The sequence below is a fragment of the Desmodus rotundus genome, chromosome 5 (assembly GCF_022682495.2).
Source record: "Desmodus rotundus isolate HL8 chromosome 5, HLdesRot8A.1, whole genome shotgun sequence".
Lineage (NCBI taxonomy): Eukaryota > Metazoa > Chordata > Mammalia > Chiroptera > Phyllostomidae > Desmodus > Desmodus rotundus.
The window spans coordinates 162932947-162950799 of NC_071391.1; the positions used below are offsets into that span (position 1 = coordinate 162932947).

Here is a 17853-nt window from a genome sequence, read left to right on the forward strand (position 1 = left end):
CTACAATAATATAATTCTATTAATATAAATATTAATAATAGTAAATATTACTATAACTCTACAATAATATTTTCTGTCCTTGAATTTGCCCACTCTAGACACCTTATATAAGTAGAATCATGCAATATTTGCCCTTTCGTGTATGGCTTATTTCACTTATAATGTTTTAAAGTTCATCCACGTTGTAGAATCTATTAGTACTCATTCCTTTTTATATCCTGTAGCTTTTTGAACATAATGAATACTGTCTTGATGCTCTTATTATTTATATTATCTGTGTCATTTCTGGTCAGTTTCAATGGATTTTTTCCTACTTATTATGTGTTGAATTTTTGTGTTCCTTGGCTTTTTTGATAATTTCTGATTGGTTGTCAGATATACTTATTTTTGCCTTTTCAGGTGCTAAATATTTCTGTATTACAATCTTGACCTTTGATGTTGTGCAACAGTCCCTGTTACTCCATCTTGGCTGAAAGTGGAAGTCATAGGTATTTTAACCCAATCCCCTAAACATTAAATAAAAATCCATTATTAAACTAGAATAAGACCTGTATGAAATAATTTTATTATATACCATAACTTATGTAAAGTGTTTATCTCAGCACTGGCACATGGCAGAATTGTTTACTTGTTATTCTTACTATCTCATCAAAGGACCTATTGTTGTCTTTCTTAAATGTAAATGTTAAATTACAACTACACAATGAAATAGTGCTATTGAAGGAACTTGGTGTAGTGGCAAAGAGTATTAGAAAAGTGGATAAATTATGGCAGACTCCTATGGGCTCAGATACCTGTATTATATACTACTTCTGTCCTGGGAGAACCCTTGGGATTTAGTTATTCATTTGGACTGAATAAAGAAACACACACACACACTTCTTAGAACAAGTTTTTGATACTGTGTGTGATTGGCCACATGAGTAAGTTGTGGCTTATAGAATGTCAACTTTGAGTAGCATCTAGGCAGACTCCTTTTAGCAAGCGTATCTTTTTCTCGTTCTTTTTTAATGGCTGGTGTTGATGCTAGCTGTCCTGTGTCATGAGGTGAAAGTAGTATATTCAGGCTGATGGTAACAAAGAGGAGGAGTCTGGGTGCCTCCTCCTCTTTGAAGGATCGTTGGAGCTACTGTACCCGTAGCTCCTAGCTTAACTGTTTTGAGGCAGACATATGAGGGATATTTTGTTTCTTGTAACTGAACCTAATTCAAACTAAGATATTTAAAAATTGCCATCATTTCTTTCATATTACCAAGGAAATTAGATGTTTAGAAATGTATAGCAAAAGGCAGTTTGTTTGGATTTTTAAAATAGCTTTTAAATAAGTTACCCTTTATTCGAGTTCCTCTTATGTATATGTTTTATATTTTTACGGACATTTTAATTCCTTCATGGTTTTTTTACAACAGTCCTGCAATGTTTATTTTCTCTGTTTACTGATGCTATTGAGGTTAAAAAGTTATGTTAGTTGGTAGAAGAGATGGAGTTCATATACCATTTCAAGTCTTTCTGACTCCAGATCACATACTTTTCCCTCTAAGTCATGAGTTTTCTAATGCCTTTGTTTTAAATCTTGATTCTTGAGACACCTTCTGGTTGCTACATTAATTTCTTTACTTGGGGGGTGCCCTGTACAAGTGACTTAATTAATTGTTTCAGTACACTTATTTTTTTTTAACTTATGAAAGAATAATGAGAAGTTTAACTTTTCTGAATCTGCAGAGTTGAAAACCACCATAAAATTGTGGTCATTCAACCTTCAGCTTTATACCGTAGATAATGTTATTTTGAAGGCCTTGACCTAGCTTTTGCTCAAGTCTTTCAATTGTGCTAGTGTCCTTCACCAACTAAAAATTTAGTTTTAGATGTGGTTAGTTTTAAATTATGGTACTTAGGGTCTGAGGAAGACAGCTTGACTCTTCTGGTCAATTCTATATCTCTTAATTCATTGAGAAGTTTTGATGTATTTTTGGTTGTCATTTCTTACTATTTTTGTACTCTTATTATTCTGTAATGACATTAATAGCAGTCACAGGACAAACATCACATCCTAGGGGCATAAGAGTGCTAAGAATTACTTAAAGTAAATAACATGATCACTTAAAACATTTACTTCTTAAAGAAATTTAATTTTTATATCTCTTATGGCAAAATAATTGTAAAGCCTGGGTGTTTTAGAACCTGTTTTACCTGTTATCTCTTAAGTGAAATGAAGACTGGTTGCATACCTGAAAGAGAAATTCACTGGTGGAAGAGACAGATGCCAGAACTATTGAGAATAAGTCCTTGTTTGTGTAAACTTTCCCTTTTTTTGGAGTATAGGAAATGAAATACTATAGAAGAATTTGCCATTCCCAGCTGGTCACATGTTTACTGTGCTATAGAATTTCTTAATGATACTTTTATCATTTTATAAATCTGGTATGATTTTTCTCTTTAGTAATTGATAATTCATGGTTGTAAATTTAACAAGAAAAATCATTTAACACTGGTAATATATACAAATGTATAAATTCTGAGGTTTTTTGAGCTTTAAAATCTATTCATTGCCTCCCTTTCCACCAACCTTTGATCTTGGATATATGTCTTATTTTCTTCTCTTTTTCTTTTAGAGTACTTACATACTTTTCCAACTTTTTAAGTTTGACTGCTACCAGTTGAGGGTAGTTAGATTCAGTGGGTTTTTTATTTTTAAGAGAGCTGTCTTAGAATGTATTGAAATATCTCTCTGCCCAATATTGTAGCTGTTAGGTACACATGGCTAAGTTGATTAAACTAATTTTGATAAAATAAGTTCAGTTCCTCAGTTGCACTAGCTTTATTTCAAGTGCTCAATAGTCACAAAGTGGGTAGTAGCTACCATACTGGACAGCACAGATGTGGAACATCTATTGAGTTTCTGAAATGTAGCTAAGCAGATTGTGACCTGAAGAAGGTCTCAGGTGCTATTACTACTATTTTAGATATGTCATTTAATACACTAATTACTGGTTTTAATTTCTAGTAGAGGTCGTTTAGAAAAGGGAGGTCTTTTATCTCTGTCAAGCTTTCCTTACCAGGCTACATTTTGATGAAAATTTCTCACTATATTTTAAGGAAATTTTCAAAGGTTATTTTACAAAGTGTTGCCCTGTTAACTGACAAATGGGACTTTGTTCTTTGTTAAATGCTGTGCCAGAAAAAATTATGGATATCTTTTCTGATGTTTATTACATTCCTGATTATAGGAGTAATAACGTGACTCTTAGAGAATGGTGGAAATGTAAAGAGTAAGAAATAAAACCTTATAACCACCCAGAGCTATTCTTACTGTTTTAAGTTTTTGTTTTTTCTATATTTTAAATTTAATTTTTTAAACCATTAGGAATGTGCTTCATATTCAGTTTTGTCCTTAACATGGTAGCATAAGGATTTCCTTATGAAATTGTTGATTTTTTCTTAAACTTTTTAAACAAATGTACCACAATATTGAATTAAGTGGTTTACACCATAATTTGCATTACCATTCCCCTCCAGTTGAACATTGTGTTCTTTGTAAGGGTGCTCTTTGTTTTGTAACACTGATTGGGGGGGGGCGTTATGCCTGTAACTTAACTATAATACTTTCAACAAAAATTTTACCTTTTATAGTAATTATTTGCTTTAAGTTTATGTGTTCTACTAGAATAAAAGCCACTTGAGTTTAAGGACCTTGACTTGATTACCTTAATCTTACCGTAGACAATTGGATTGTCCATTTTTATAGGTTTTGCCTGTAGATGGGAATATGCATGACATTTAAATGAAAGAATAATGGGGGGGGGGTTGGACATATTCCTTACCCTCAAGGACTATAGTCTCTTTCTCTCTCTTTTTTTATTGTCACTCAAGGATATGGTTATTGATTTAGAGAAGGGAGAGAGAAAGAGGGAGAGAAACATTGATTGGTTGCCTCTGCACATGCCCCAATCAGGACGGAATCTGCAACCTAGGCGTGTGCCCAGATTAGGAATCAGACCCACGACCTGTCGGTTTATGGGGCAGTGCTCCAACAAACTGAGCTACACTGGCCAGGGCTATAGTTTCATTTTTAGTGTACATTTTCCCCTTTTTTGCATCTTTTTATGGGAGAAAGTTTTGGATATGCCATTTAAGGAGATAAATAATTTCTGAAGAAGGTCCATATTTGAACATCATATTTGCCTGGTTTTATCCCATGTCACAATATGGTTTAGCTATTAGAAGAACATCTTTAGCCCTGGCTGGTGTGGCTCAGTGGATTGAGTGCGGGCCTGCTAACCAAAGGGTCTCTGGGTTCGATTCCCTGTCAGGGCACATGCCTGGGTTGCAGGCCAGGTCCCTAGTAGGGGGCACGTGAGAGGCAACCACGCATTGATGTTCCCCTCTCTTTTTCCCTCCCTTTCCCTCTCTCTAAAAATAAATAAATAAAATCTTTATTTAAAAAAAAGGAGAACATCTTTAGTGGTAAACAAAATAGTCAATAGTGGGTGTTGGGATACTAGCTAAATTTAATTATGATATGGCTTTGCGACTTACAAGTTGATATCAATAATTTTCTAAAATTATTGAAAATCATGAAAAGCAAAATTAATGATATGTGTAGTTTAATTATACATATTACATATAGATTAATATTTTGCCTTTGAAACTTAACCAAATTTGATGGCATGTAAAATGTGGAGGGTATAATACCATATTTTATTCATGAATGATAGCATACTATATATTGAAATTTATGTTGGTGTCAGCAAATATAGTCCTAAACCACTCACATGTTTTAAATGTACTTAACTTTTTTCAGTGAATAATAGTAAGTAAAAAGCCAATATTTGTAAAGTCTGAATCAGTTCCTTTATAGAACATATAGACAAAGCACATATTGGTATAAAGAGAGCAGCAAATCAAAAAAACATTTTCTGCTAATGTTTTTGATTGCTACATTGGATTATGAGGAGAGCATTATTGTTACTCTGAAATGCAAGTTATTGACTGTATGAATAATTGTTCCTGTTTGTTTTTACATCATAATGTTCTACTCATTCAACAATATTTCTATTGTTACCCTTTTCATATTTCTGTATAATACATTTAAATTGACTTCATTTTTCTTAATAGTGCTGTAGTATTCTATTGGGTGTATTATAAACCATTTATCCATTACTTCTACTAAAGGACTTTTGAGCCATTTGAGTTACATCTGGGTATCAAAGGATATTCTTACACAGGTGTGTTTATATATTTACGCAGGTTTCTAGGAAAAGGTTAGAGTTTATTTCCTTATTTCCCTTTATTTCAGTTAGCTTCTTTTACAATAAGAAGGAAGTATAAGTTTATAACAATGAAGAACTTTAAAATGTTCATTAAAGACTTGAGGGGAGAAATGAGGCTATTTTCTCACTTTATAAACATGCACCAAAATAAACTCAAAATAGTCAAAGGGAATAAAGGCAAAATGAAAAACTGTAAATAAAATGAAGTTATGCAGATGCCCATCCGACACAAACATGACTGCCGTGGCCGCAGTCATAAAGGAAACACTGGTAGTTTTTATTTGCTGAGAGCAAACAAAACTAAAAGAGAAAGTTAAAAGATAAACTGAGAAAAACTATATACCCCAAAAGGCAGAAAATGTCTTTTGAGGAGATAAATAATTTCTCGAGGATGTCCATATTTGAGCATCATATTTGCCTGGCTTTATCACATGCCACAATATTCTTAATATAAAGAGCTTATATAAATTCACCTGAAATACAGTAGAAAAATGTTTTTTAAAAGATTAGAAAATTCACTTAGGGCCTAGTTCTGTTTAATCTAATTGAATTCTTAATTTTACTTAATTTCGTTTTTAAGTTATAGAATTTTCATTTGATTATTTGATAAAATTTTAAGTTTTCCACTGAAATTCTCTAATTCTCTCCAATGGTAGTGATTTTGAAGTTTGTGTTAAATTTCTGAGTATCCTGTAGGTCTGATTTTTAAAATTCTGTTTTTTCTTGGTTTTATGGTATTTTAGTTTTATTTTGTGGAATCACTGCTAATGTTTGACTGCTCTACCTTGTATATGAAAAACTACTTAGATAATCAGGTAATGATATCTTTTTCATTTCTTCTGTCAGCTATTGATAGTTGAGGTGAATAACCTTAATCTGTTCAGTGATTGAAGATTTCAAGATTTTTTTTTTGAGGCAGATTTCCAATTTTTTTGAGGGTTGGTCTGTTGATTTTTTTCTTATTTATTCCTAGAGTATAACCCTTCAGTGAACTTAGTTAAAAACCTGGGCTTTTGCTTCTTTGTGAGTTTAACACTCTTACTTTCTATGTTCCTGACCCCATGAGAGTCCTGGCATCTCTTCTGCAACTTCTCGGCTTCCCAGCCGCAGCTCTGTAGTCAGAGGGGGCTCTCACCACCGTGTACTCCTGCAGTCCCCTCCCCATTTTAGTCTCTGACACAGGCTTGGCTTGCAACAAATTAAGTCTGTCATTGGTGGGGGTAGAAATCTCCAGTAATTGTCCACAAATTATTTATTTCTTGAGTCCTAGTTCAGTGTACTAGATACTGGAATTTTAGGGGTTTGATGCATAACAATTCTCATGCTGAATTCAGAGCCCGTTGAGAACTGGAGGAGTAAATTAGAAAGAATTGAAATCTTACCTGGTAAAATCTAGGATAAATGCTCAGATATAGGACGACAGAATGGCTCATTGTTCTGAATAGTTTGGGACTCTTCCAATAGATAGTTTCCTCTCCCATAGATAGTTTCCTCTCCCAGAGGTGGAGTCTTCCTTGCTGTGTTTATCACAAGACTGAAGGTAGATGAGAATTAGTATCATTTATATAGATCAAGATTCTAGAGAATTAAGTAATTTAGCGTAACAAAATAATTGTAAACAGAGGTTGTAATTGCTAAGTGTTATATACAACCTGTGATTCTTCCTTCAACAGAACTTAGATTTTTATAAATTTTGACCATAGAGCATGGATTTATAAGTTCTAATGTTGATCACGCTAGGATGTATAAAATACTGTTTTGTATTCTCGAGAATAATTACAAAATGTAATGTTTTGTGGTGATCAAGCTTGCAATATGATGACATTTACATAATCTGGTTATTTGACTTTTAAATTCAGAATTTTTATATTGGGTTGGCCAAAAATTTTGTTTAGTTTTTCTGTATGATGGCTCTAATAATGCTTAATTGTCTTTAACTTCATTTGAAACAATTTTGTTAGATTTTGTTGTGACAGGTGTCATGTCAGTGTGCATTTTTTAAAACTTATCAAAATTGGTGAATTTCTGTGCAGCTATTTAATATTGAAGATGGAAGAATAAATGCAACATTTTTGACATATTATGCTTTATTATTTCAAGAAAGATAAAAACACAAAAGGAATACAAGAAAATGCTTGTGCAGCATGTGGAGAAGGTGCTGTGACTGATCAAACGTGTCAAAAGTGGTTTGCGAAGTTTCTTGTACTATTGACATTTTGGCCAAATAATTCTTTGCTGTGGGGCTGTCGTATGCATTGGAAGATGTTTAGCAGCAACCCTGGCCTTTTCCCACTAGATGCCAATGGCGGGAGACAGTTGACATACTCAAAATATCCACATCAGTAAATTTATTGGTGAAAATGAAAAATGTGTCTTGTATTTTATGGAAAAAACTAAACAGACTTTTTGGCCAACCCAATATGAGTCAGTGACTGTTGTATCCTCAGAGTTCTCTCAGTATTGCATATGTCACAGTAATGTTGGCAGTATCTTTTGTGAAGCCTGAACCATATGACTTAGCACAAAGAAGTACAGGAATCTCCCACTCATGTCTACTTGACTTGTGGTCCCCAACTCCAATTTAACGTTTTATTTATTTTTTCATTGTAAGTAAGACTTTACATTAATGGCCAAACTCATGTTGAGGATTTCCTAAGGGTTGCAATCAGTCTTAATATCAGGCAACACAAATACTTTCAAGTTACAGTCAAGTTTCTTTCCTTAAAACAATTCACCAAATTTTGGGAGCAGATTCCCATAACGTGTGCTAAATTAAGAGAAGAAATTAAACATGCCAATACTTGTTACAGGGGGATTTACCAGGAAAAGAAAGTATCTTTAGGCCATGCTCCTTTGACTTTTATTTTGCATAATTAGTTCAGCTCATTCATAAAATCCCTTAAAGAAAAAATTTTGACATTGCTTTTATATAGTAAATGATTGATTTCATATTTAGAAATGTTAAACTACAATACATTTTTATGTTTTATATTCTCTTTAATTTTTGTGATTTTTGGAGGGCATGGTTGGTGAAGAGAGTGGCTGAGATAGGTTTTCAGGTATAGAATCCTATTTCTATTGGATATTAGGATTTGATTTATAGATTTGGATTTCATTCACTATTAAGTAACCAGTTAGGTTGTAAGATGGATGGGGGGGGTCATGTGTATAGCTCAATTAATGATAATCAACCATGTTTATGAATAAGTATATATAATACACTCATATGTAGAGATGTGTATTTTTCATTTTCAGAAGCATTGTGTTGGATTCAGATATGTTTGTTTAGAGGAATTTTTAAAAACATGATGTTTGTCATTTTGATTACAGTTATAAGAAAGGAAGGTCAGTTGTATTAACCTGGTTGCAAAGGAGATAAAAGCATTTATAGAATGAGATGCTGCTGATTTGGCCACTTCATGTGTAGAAATCATAAGATCATTTTGCATATATTTGATACTGTCTTTCTTAAATATAAACCATTTAGTATGTTTTTAATACTGTAAACTAAGTAAGATCATTGTGATTAGCTTTATATAGTCTCAGTAGTTTTTTAAGGAAATGGGGTAGTAAAATATGAGACCTCAGTTATAATATGCCCCTTGGTTTGTACCACTGACTGTATTTGAGTATAAGTTCACTGTCATTCTTTTTTCCTGGAGAAAATTTGCTTTCTCTACTAGTGTTTTTCAGTCAAGTCTCATACAGTTAATTCTTGTTTATCAGCATTTGGATTGTTTCTCCTTTACTTCCCACATGCTGTTGACATATTTTCTTGTTATTGACCTGGCTGCAGTATTACAGCTTTACTTTCTGATAGAAATAGGTTTGCTTATTACTAAGCTCCTTAGGACAGGGACATTAGCTCATTCATTTATGCTAGAGACATACTTGTTGGCCTAATGTCCCATAGCTATCAGATTAACAGTGGAGTTCTTTTTACATGTTTCAGTATTCTCTTGCTATGATTGGAAAGTGAACTTATTTTGTAATTGTATCTTAAATCCTTTGTGTTCCAAGGACTTTGTGTACATTGTCATTTAATAAATATTTGTTTAGCAACTGCCAGGTGCCAAGACCTGGTTTCGGCCCTGGATTAGGCCCTGGGAATGTAGCAGTGAACAAAGCAGATAAAAATTCCCTGCCATCAGTTTACATTTTAATGGGGAGCTGAAAAATAATAATTTATTAAATTAATGGTAAATAAGATAATGATTTATGGTGATGAGAAAAAAGTAAAAGAGGAAGATATGACTCTATAAGGGATTCACAGATATTAAGGTATCCCTGAAAATGTGACTTTTAAGTAAAGAACTGGTGGAGTAGAAGAGCTAGTCATATATATATATATGTGAATATGAACATTTCAGTCAGAAGGAAATAGCAAATCCAAAGACCCCAAGACATTGATATGATTTAAAAAACAAATGCAAAAACCCTTTTATTTGGAAACAATTTCAGATTTATAGCAAAGTTTAAAAAACTTCTATATATACTTTACTTAGAGACCTCATTCAAGTTTTGTTAGTTGCCCAAATAGTAATGTTCTTCAGATCAAAAGAATTTAATCCAGAATTACGCATTGCATCCATCTCTCGTGTTTCTTTAATTTCTTTCAATTTAGAACAGTTCCTCAGTCTTTTTTGATTTTTGCGTTGTTCCCTATTTTGAGGATTGCAAGCCACTCATTTTGTAGAATGTCCTCAGTTTGGGTTTGTTTAATGTTGCCTGAATATTAGACTGTATTTTGGACTACAATTTCACAGAAGTGATGTATTCTTCTTAATGAATCCTATTTGGTGTCATGCAGTTTATTTCATTAGGTGGTGTTAACTTTGATTATTTGATTAAAGATGATGTCTGACAAGTTTCTATTAGTCCCCCTCTCCCTTTGTAATTAATAAGTATTTTGTGAGGGGTTACTTTGAGATTATGTCAAATCATGTTTCTGTTCCTACTTTTACTCACTAGTTTTAGCATCCATTGATTTTTTTTCAACTAAATTAACTTTTACCATCATGGTTACCAAATGGTGATATTCTTGATTCAAGTAGTTTGCATTTATTAGTTGGCATTTCACTGTAAGAAGAAAATTAACTAATTTATTCCTATCCATTGATATTGAGAATTCTTGTTTTATTCAATGGGTCATACTGCATTACTATCATTATTTATTTCAATACACAAATTGTCCCAGATTTGCCACTGGGAGCCCTTTCAAGCTGGCTTCCTTTTGACATGTTGCCATCAATCTTTGTGTATTTCTTCACTTTTTTAAAAAAAACTTTTATCTTGAAATAATAAGATCATAGGAAGTTGCAGAAATAATACAGAATGGTCCTGTGTACCCTTCACCTAATTTCCCCCAATGTTTATATCTTACGTGACTATAGGACATTACCAAAATCAGGATATTGGTATAGATATAGTGCATATGTGTAGTTCTGTGTCATTTTATCCCCTGTGCGCCTCCTTACTCTGTAGCATCTACAGAGTAAGTTTTACTTACTCTGTTTTACATCATAGTTTTACTGCTCTAGTCCTAGAATCAGCCATTTTTTCAAGGAGCCCTAATACCTTTTGGTGGAGAGTAGTATTTCAAAATCACGGTCCAGGTGCTGGGTGGGCTCACTGCTGTTGGAGTGCCTCTGCACTCAGACCCTTTCAGTTCTTGAGTTAAGAAGTCAGGACTTTAGCTGAGAATGAGAGTGGGAGAACTGATTTTGGAGGTTTGAGAAGAGAGGGGGAAAAATTGGAATTATCCAGGAGAAAAGAGATTACAAAAAAAAAAAAATCTGTAACCACCTGGGAGGAAAATGGGAGAGAAAATGGACCAGGGAAGTAGTCTAGGGTTGCCAGCAAGCTGAAAGCCACTCGAGCATGGTTGTGTGCTCTTCCTAAGTGTCGCTCTAGGGAGATGCAGGTGCTGAGTAGAAAGAATTGGATTTAACCAGTGCAGTGGTTTTTCTAGGAGAGTGTGATTAAGTGAGAGGAACAGAGGGCAAGTGCAGGACAATGATTGTTGTGATTGACAAGAATTTAAGTATATAAGGAGTAAATACAAGATTGGAGAAGGTAAACAAGACAGTGGAAAATGATAGGCTCTGGATTGAAGGTCCCTGGTGAGTGAAAAAAATTTTGGAATCAAGGTATTAGCTGGAAAGATAAGAGGGTAGTGGTCAATAAGTAGGATGTTTAAAACCGAGATTATGGAGGTGTTGCAGTTATTGGTGGTGATAAGATTAAGGAGACCATAGGAGTGAGTGTCCCCAATATTAGATATTAGATATCACTGTTCTCTGACTCCTACAAATCATATGTTCTGCCTCCCCCCTTCCCAGGAATTCTCTGGAATCCAAATAAATGTTGCTTTTGCTCAAAACTTGAATTTTTATTGTGATCTTTATAGGAGTTTAAAATAAGATATGTTTCAGTAGAGATATGGACACCTATAGATAATGTTGAGTTGGCCAAAAAGTTCATTCAGTTTTTTCCGTACTCTAGGAAAAGTTCATTTAGTTTTTTCCTAGATGGCTCTAGGCGTGCTTAGTTTAATTTCATTTGAAACAATTTTGTTAGATTGTGTTGTAACAGCTGTCATATCAGTATGCATTTTTTTAAAAGCTCATCAAAATTGGTGAATTTTTATGCAACCATTTTAATACTGCAGGTGGAAGAAGAAACAACATTTTTGGCATGTTATACTTTACTATTTCAAGTAAGGTGAAAACACAACTGAAATGCAAAAAAAGATATGTGCAGTGTATGGAGAAGGTACAAAAGTGTATGTTTGAAGTGTAGTGGAGGCATATTTCGAAATGACTTTTTCTGTTGGCTAAAAGAGCAAAGGAAAACATGATAGGGTCAACTCCATGTTCTCTGACGGAGACAGGAAATCAGTTAAAAGTGCTGGATGTGGAGCCACTGGGCAATTTCGTATCAAAGAGATTGACATTCAGTGAGAACAGTATATGATAAAATGTAAAGACATTTTTTTAAGTGCTTGGAAATTCTAACAACTTTTTCCTCTTTTTATTTTTTATTAAATAGGATGGCTTAAATTCCTTGGTTCTTGATTTGGATTTTCCTGCTTTAAGGAAAAACAAGAATATAGACAATTTCTTAAATAGATGTAAGTATGTTAAAGTTCATATTTGATCCCATAACTATACTATGATGAGAGATTTGATTAATATTATTGAAGTTCATAAACTTACTAACTTATTTAACTTAAGTAATTTTTAGCTTACCACTTGATATTCTTTATTTTCAAAGCAAAACAGCAGAACCAATTGTAGTATATAAAGTAGGTAAGTTCAAGGTTTTGTATAAATTAAGACTAGTAGTTTCTGGACAGATTATTTATGGCAATTCCAAGGGAAGTTTTAAGTTAATATTAACAACTCTAAGACTTACCTTTACATTATCTGGAAGACTTAATTATGTTTGTATAAATGTAAATATTTGTGTAGTTAATGAGAGATAAAGTAGTAACAATTACTGCCATATATGTGGTGATTCTTACTGTTTGCTGGTGTAGTTACCATATCCACAATATGTGATTACAAAAGAAACTAGCTGCCAAAATCCATTAGTAAGTTACCTCTGCAAGTAATTTTATAGCAGCTTTCTTCCATGATTTAGAATGCACTCCGGATTGTTTGAGTCATCACTGTTTCAGCTGTCATCTAACTTGCCAAGCAGCAGAGTCAGAAACAGAATAGCTTAACTGCTATTCTTTGGTAATCAGTAGTGTTTGTTTATATGTGTTAATAAACCATGGCATTTTCATTCTTTGACATGAAGTTAATGTGTAGCTTAAATTTTTAAATGTCAGCTTTTAAAAACTGATAGATTTTGCCCACTTTCTTGAAATAAAAATGTGTTAACAAATGTGATATTTTAAAATATTGTTTATAATTATGATGATTAAATTACAGATGTGGCGATCTTTTTATTGTAGATGAGAAAATTGTGAAAAAAATCAGAGGTCTACAAATGAAGGCAGAAGACTACGATGTTGTAAAAGTTATTGGGAGAGGTGCTTTTGGCGAGGTCCAGTTGGTGAGAACATATTTGTGTTGTTGTTATTGTTGTTGTTGTTATTATTTTGACCACATAGTTTTGTGAAACATTTTCAGTAACCCTGGTGTGCATCTAGTTTCTCTGCCCAGTCATGCCAGAATTAGCTTTTTGAGTCTGGTCAAGTTGTTCCATCTCTGAGAGCCTCAGGGTGTTTCTCTATAAAAGGAGGAGATCGTGCTGTAAATACCAGGTCTCTTACTAGCTCTGAAACAGTGAGATTTAGAGGAAGGCCACCTTGGCTTCACACATGATCTGCCTGGGTAATATTTTACCAGAACTACTGTGTTTTCCTTAATATGTTCAGATTAATATAACATCTCTGCTTAATTAACTGATAAGTTTAGATATATGAGAAACCCAACAAAGACACTCTAATAACTTAAAGTAAGTATGAAATTTATCTTTCAGGTCAAAACGGAATATTGCGAATGTTTGCAATAAATATTTCATTTATAGTATTAAATGAGAAACTACAATAATTCTGTTTCCATCACCTGAGTGTGAAACTACTGTTTGTGACCTTATAGTTGAATTATGGAGTCAAATTCTGTTTTCCATTCAATAGTGTTTTACTCTTCTTGACTGAGCACCAAGAAAAGCAGTGATTACTATATACCACCAGCCCAGGTTTCTCTAGGCACAAGTAGGAACAAGTCATGGCAGGCTAACATTTGTCTTTTTCTTCCCTTTCATGGCTTTCTTTGATAGGTCTATTGAACTTGAGGATCAGGGTAGTAGAATAGGAGTAATACCTCTCCACAATAGATTTGAAAAAGTCTGACATACATGAGGATTATATGGAGAAATGTCCATGAATAAGCATATGGGTAGGCAGCTAAATTATATTAAATTATAACTAACTAAATAGCTCTAATTCTAATGAGGCTGATGAAGGCATGAATGGTACCTTGGACAGAGATCCTCAGGGATACGTTCTAGGGTTCTTTCTTCTCTTACTAAACATTTTATTAATAAATTTTTTGGAGGCAATGGTGGAACATTGAATAATTTTGCAAATGAGTTAAAACTGAAGTATGAGGATTTTAGATGTGAGCCCAAATCCAGAAATCATCAATTGGGAAGATGATTGGCCAGATAGAAGTGAAATTTAAACAGAACAATGACCTATACTTGGATGTGAAGAACTCAAGGAATAGATTGCCTACTAGTAATTATGGATTAAAGAATGATTTTTCTTGAATGTTATCAAGGCAAGAGTTATTAGTAATGTGGTAAATAAGTGAAGTTTGGACTGCCTTAGTATAATTACTAAGTTTCTCTTATAATGACACCAGTCAGACCGGATTAGGGCTTACCCTACTAGCCTCATTGTAACTTACCTGTTTAAAGTCCCTATTTCCACATGCAGTCACATTCTGAGGTACTGGTGGTTTGGACTTCAAAATATGACTTTGGAGGTGGTGGAGAAAGAACAACATACAATTCACCCAGTAACAGAATATATGTATGTTGGGATGAACTTCAGTGACATCACCTTTTTGACCACAGTATGCATATTTGCTTCCTCTTTTTATGTTTACTAACTTCTCTTGGATATAACACTCTTTGCTCTGAAAAAGAAAGTTACAAATTGTAGCCTAGCAAATGTTTTCTCAAGGTCAATACATGGTTTTCATCTCTGTTAATAGAATATACATTGTTCTTCAAATATTCCTCCTGTCAGTTGATTAACAAATGTTTATTGAATGTCAGAAACGATTATATGTATTGGCAATATATAGGTATTCACATGAGGCAGCTGCATTCATGGAGCTTTTATTGTGAACTGGACAGTACTATAGTTTCAAAACATAGCTGTGGTCTGAGTTCTAAGAATAGAGTTATAAATTAACCTTTTTAAAACATAATGCATATATGTTAGGAATTACTTACATGTGATTCTTTATTGGGGGGAGGTATAAAAACAAGTTTTCATAGTTAACAGTGCAGGTGTTTTTATCATTATAATTTTTGAAGTGATATCTTATTATTTTGGCATTTGGGGACTTTAGTTGGTTTTGTGATATTGTCTACTCCACATGTTCTTAAGCAAAGTGTTACGTGACATTAAATATTTTCCTGGTGGTTGTCTTACTTAAAACTACACAATGAGCATGTGAATGCATTCCCACTCTCAGAGCTCTAAAGTGTTTAGGGTTAGGTGGAGTGCATCAATAATTGGAAACATTTGGGGATTATTGGAAACGTAGGGTCTAATTATTTTCAGTGGAAAGTTATATTTTATCCTAATTATTTGTATTCTAGGAAAGTCGAAACTTTTCCCTTCCCCCTTTGAGTTATAAAAATTGCATCAATTCTAATTCCCCCTTGAAATTAAATTTTTTTATTTATATGATGAATGCGTTCACTGTAGAATAATGAGAAAATAAGACAACGGTATACTTTTTAAAATCACCTTTGGTTCCACTACTGAGAGAGAACTACTTTTATTGCTTTGATATGTAACTTCCCAACTTTTCTGTTTCTAAAATTATGTGTAATATGTGTTTTATATATATATTATGTAAATGGTTTTGTAACTTGTGTTTTTTTATACAGCAATAAATAGCAGCATACACTTTTATACTAGTTACAGCATGCCAGGCAGGCTTCCAAGCAATTTAGTAACCAATCTTCACAGTAGTTCTTTTAGGTAGATATTATTCCTATCATACCCATTTTATAGATGGAGGGATTCGGGTAGATAGGATAAATAACCTGCCAAAATTCACAAAATTCAAACACAAAAGTAAATGAACTGAGAATTGAACCTAGGCAAAGGACTCCAGGGTCCATTTTCTTTGTTGTGTGGTCAAAACCATTTTTCTATGCCAACAAATACAGACTTCATATGTAATTGTATTTCACTTTCATCTTACTCAGGCTCTTACCAATATTCAGGTCGTCTTTATTCTTGAAACACTACTTTTTCCTATGTTCCTGGCTCACTCTTCTCAGATTTCTTAGTGATTCACTCTTTGCCTGACTTCTAAATATTATAAAGTAAGTCCTCACTTAACATCATCAGTAGGTTCTTAGAAGCTGCAACTTTAAGGGAAATGGCATACTTTAATGAAACCATTTTACCATAGGCTAATTGCTATAAACAAGAGTTAAGTTCCGTATTTGTGGCCACAAAAACATTACCAAACTTCTAAGTAAAGACCCAAAACACTTCTAATATTAAACATTGAAATAAATTTGAACTATACCTATATTTAAGAAAAATTAATCAAAACAAGTAAAATAATTTCTTTTTCAACCTACTTATTTCAGTTCAGAGTTGAGGATGGCCAGAGCCTATCCCAATAGCTCAGGGTGCACAAGGTGGGAACCAACCCTGGACAGGACACCATTCCATTGTAGGGTGCACTCACATACACACACATGGTCACTCGACACACCAATTAACCAAATGTGTACATCTTTCGGATTGCGGGGGAGACCATGCAGACTCCACAGACAGTAGCCCTGGCCAGGAATTTTCCCCTCATCCACACTATCACACACCAGTGTTGAACAGTACAACATTAATCAAGGGCCTGATGTCATTCCCAAAGGCTTGACTCTTGTTTCTTTGATCTGCATTCTCTCCCAAGGTGAGCTCATGCATTCCTGTGACTTTAAATACAATCCTGAATGTCAAGGCTCAAATTTATAGCTACTGCTCAGAACTTTCTACTTTGCTCTTCAACTCATACCTACGATGGCTTATTTAACATATCCGTTAACATGTGTCATAGCTATCTAAACCATGTGAAATTAGAATGCTAGATTCCCTCTCTAACTTCACCATTTTTTCACAAATCTGTTCCTCCTCTAATTTCCCCATCTTAATAGATGATTCCAGTGTTAACCCAGTTGTTCAAATAAAAAAACAGGAATCATTCCCTGACTGGTGTGGCTCAGTTGGTTGGACATTGTCCCACACTGCAAAAGGTTGCTGGCTGGATTCCCAGTCTGGGCATGTGCCTGGGCTGTGAACCCGGTCCCCAGTTGGCACATGAGAGGGAGGCAACCAATTGATATTTCTCTCACATATCAATGTTTCTCTCTCTTTCTTTCCCCCTCCCTTCCCCTCTCTCTATAAAATCTTTTTAAAAAATCAGGAATCATTTTATTGATTTCTCTTTTTCTCGTTTCTTATATTTAATTTTTCAGTAAGTCCTGCTTCTAATATTTCTTCACTCTCTCTGCTTTTTTGTTTTCATTGCCATCACCTTTATCTAAGATGTCCTTTCTTCCCTAGTCAGGTACAAGCATCGTGTTCTGCTTTGTTTTCCACTTCGGCTAGCAGTGTTTCCCCATTGTGCTATTGATTTTAGATTAGGAAGTGCTGATAGAGAAAATATCAAGGCTATGCTTATTAAGTGATCTGCAGATTCAGGCTGTCCAAGCTCAGCAGGACCCAGTGCTATTCGGCCGTCTTTTCTCCATACTTCTTGTCCTTACATTTTTGTGTACCATTCCTGCCTCCATTCCCTGTGTAATAGAATCT

At 34.0% G+C, this 17853-nt stretch overlaps 1 protein-coding gene across 1 annotated transcript in view; it reads left to right on the forward strand.

Moving 5' to 3' along the window:
* ROCK2 (Rho associated coiled-coil containing protein kinase 2) overlaps positions 1-17853 on the forward strand; it is a 99539-nt gene that overhangs the window by 25972 nt on the left and 55714 nt on the right. The window contains exons 2-3 of the mRNA XM_053924026.2: positions 12321-12402; positions 13234-13334. Coding sequence (XP_053780001.1) covers positions 12321-12402; positions 13234-13334 — 183 coding nt within the window. The remainder of the gene's footprint in view (positions 1-12320; positions 12403-13233; positions 13335-17853) is intronic.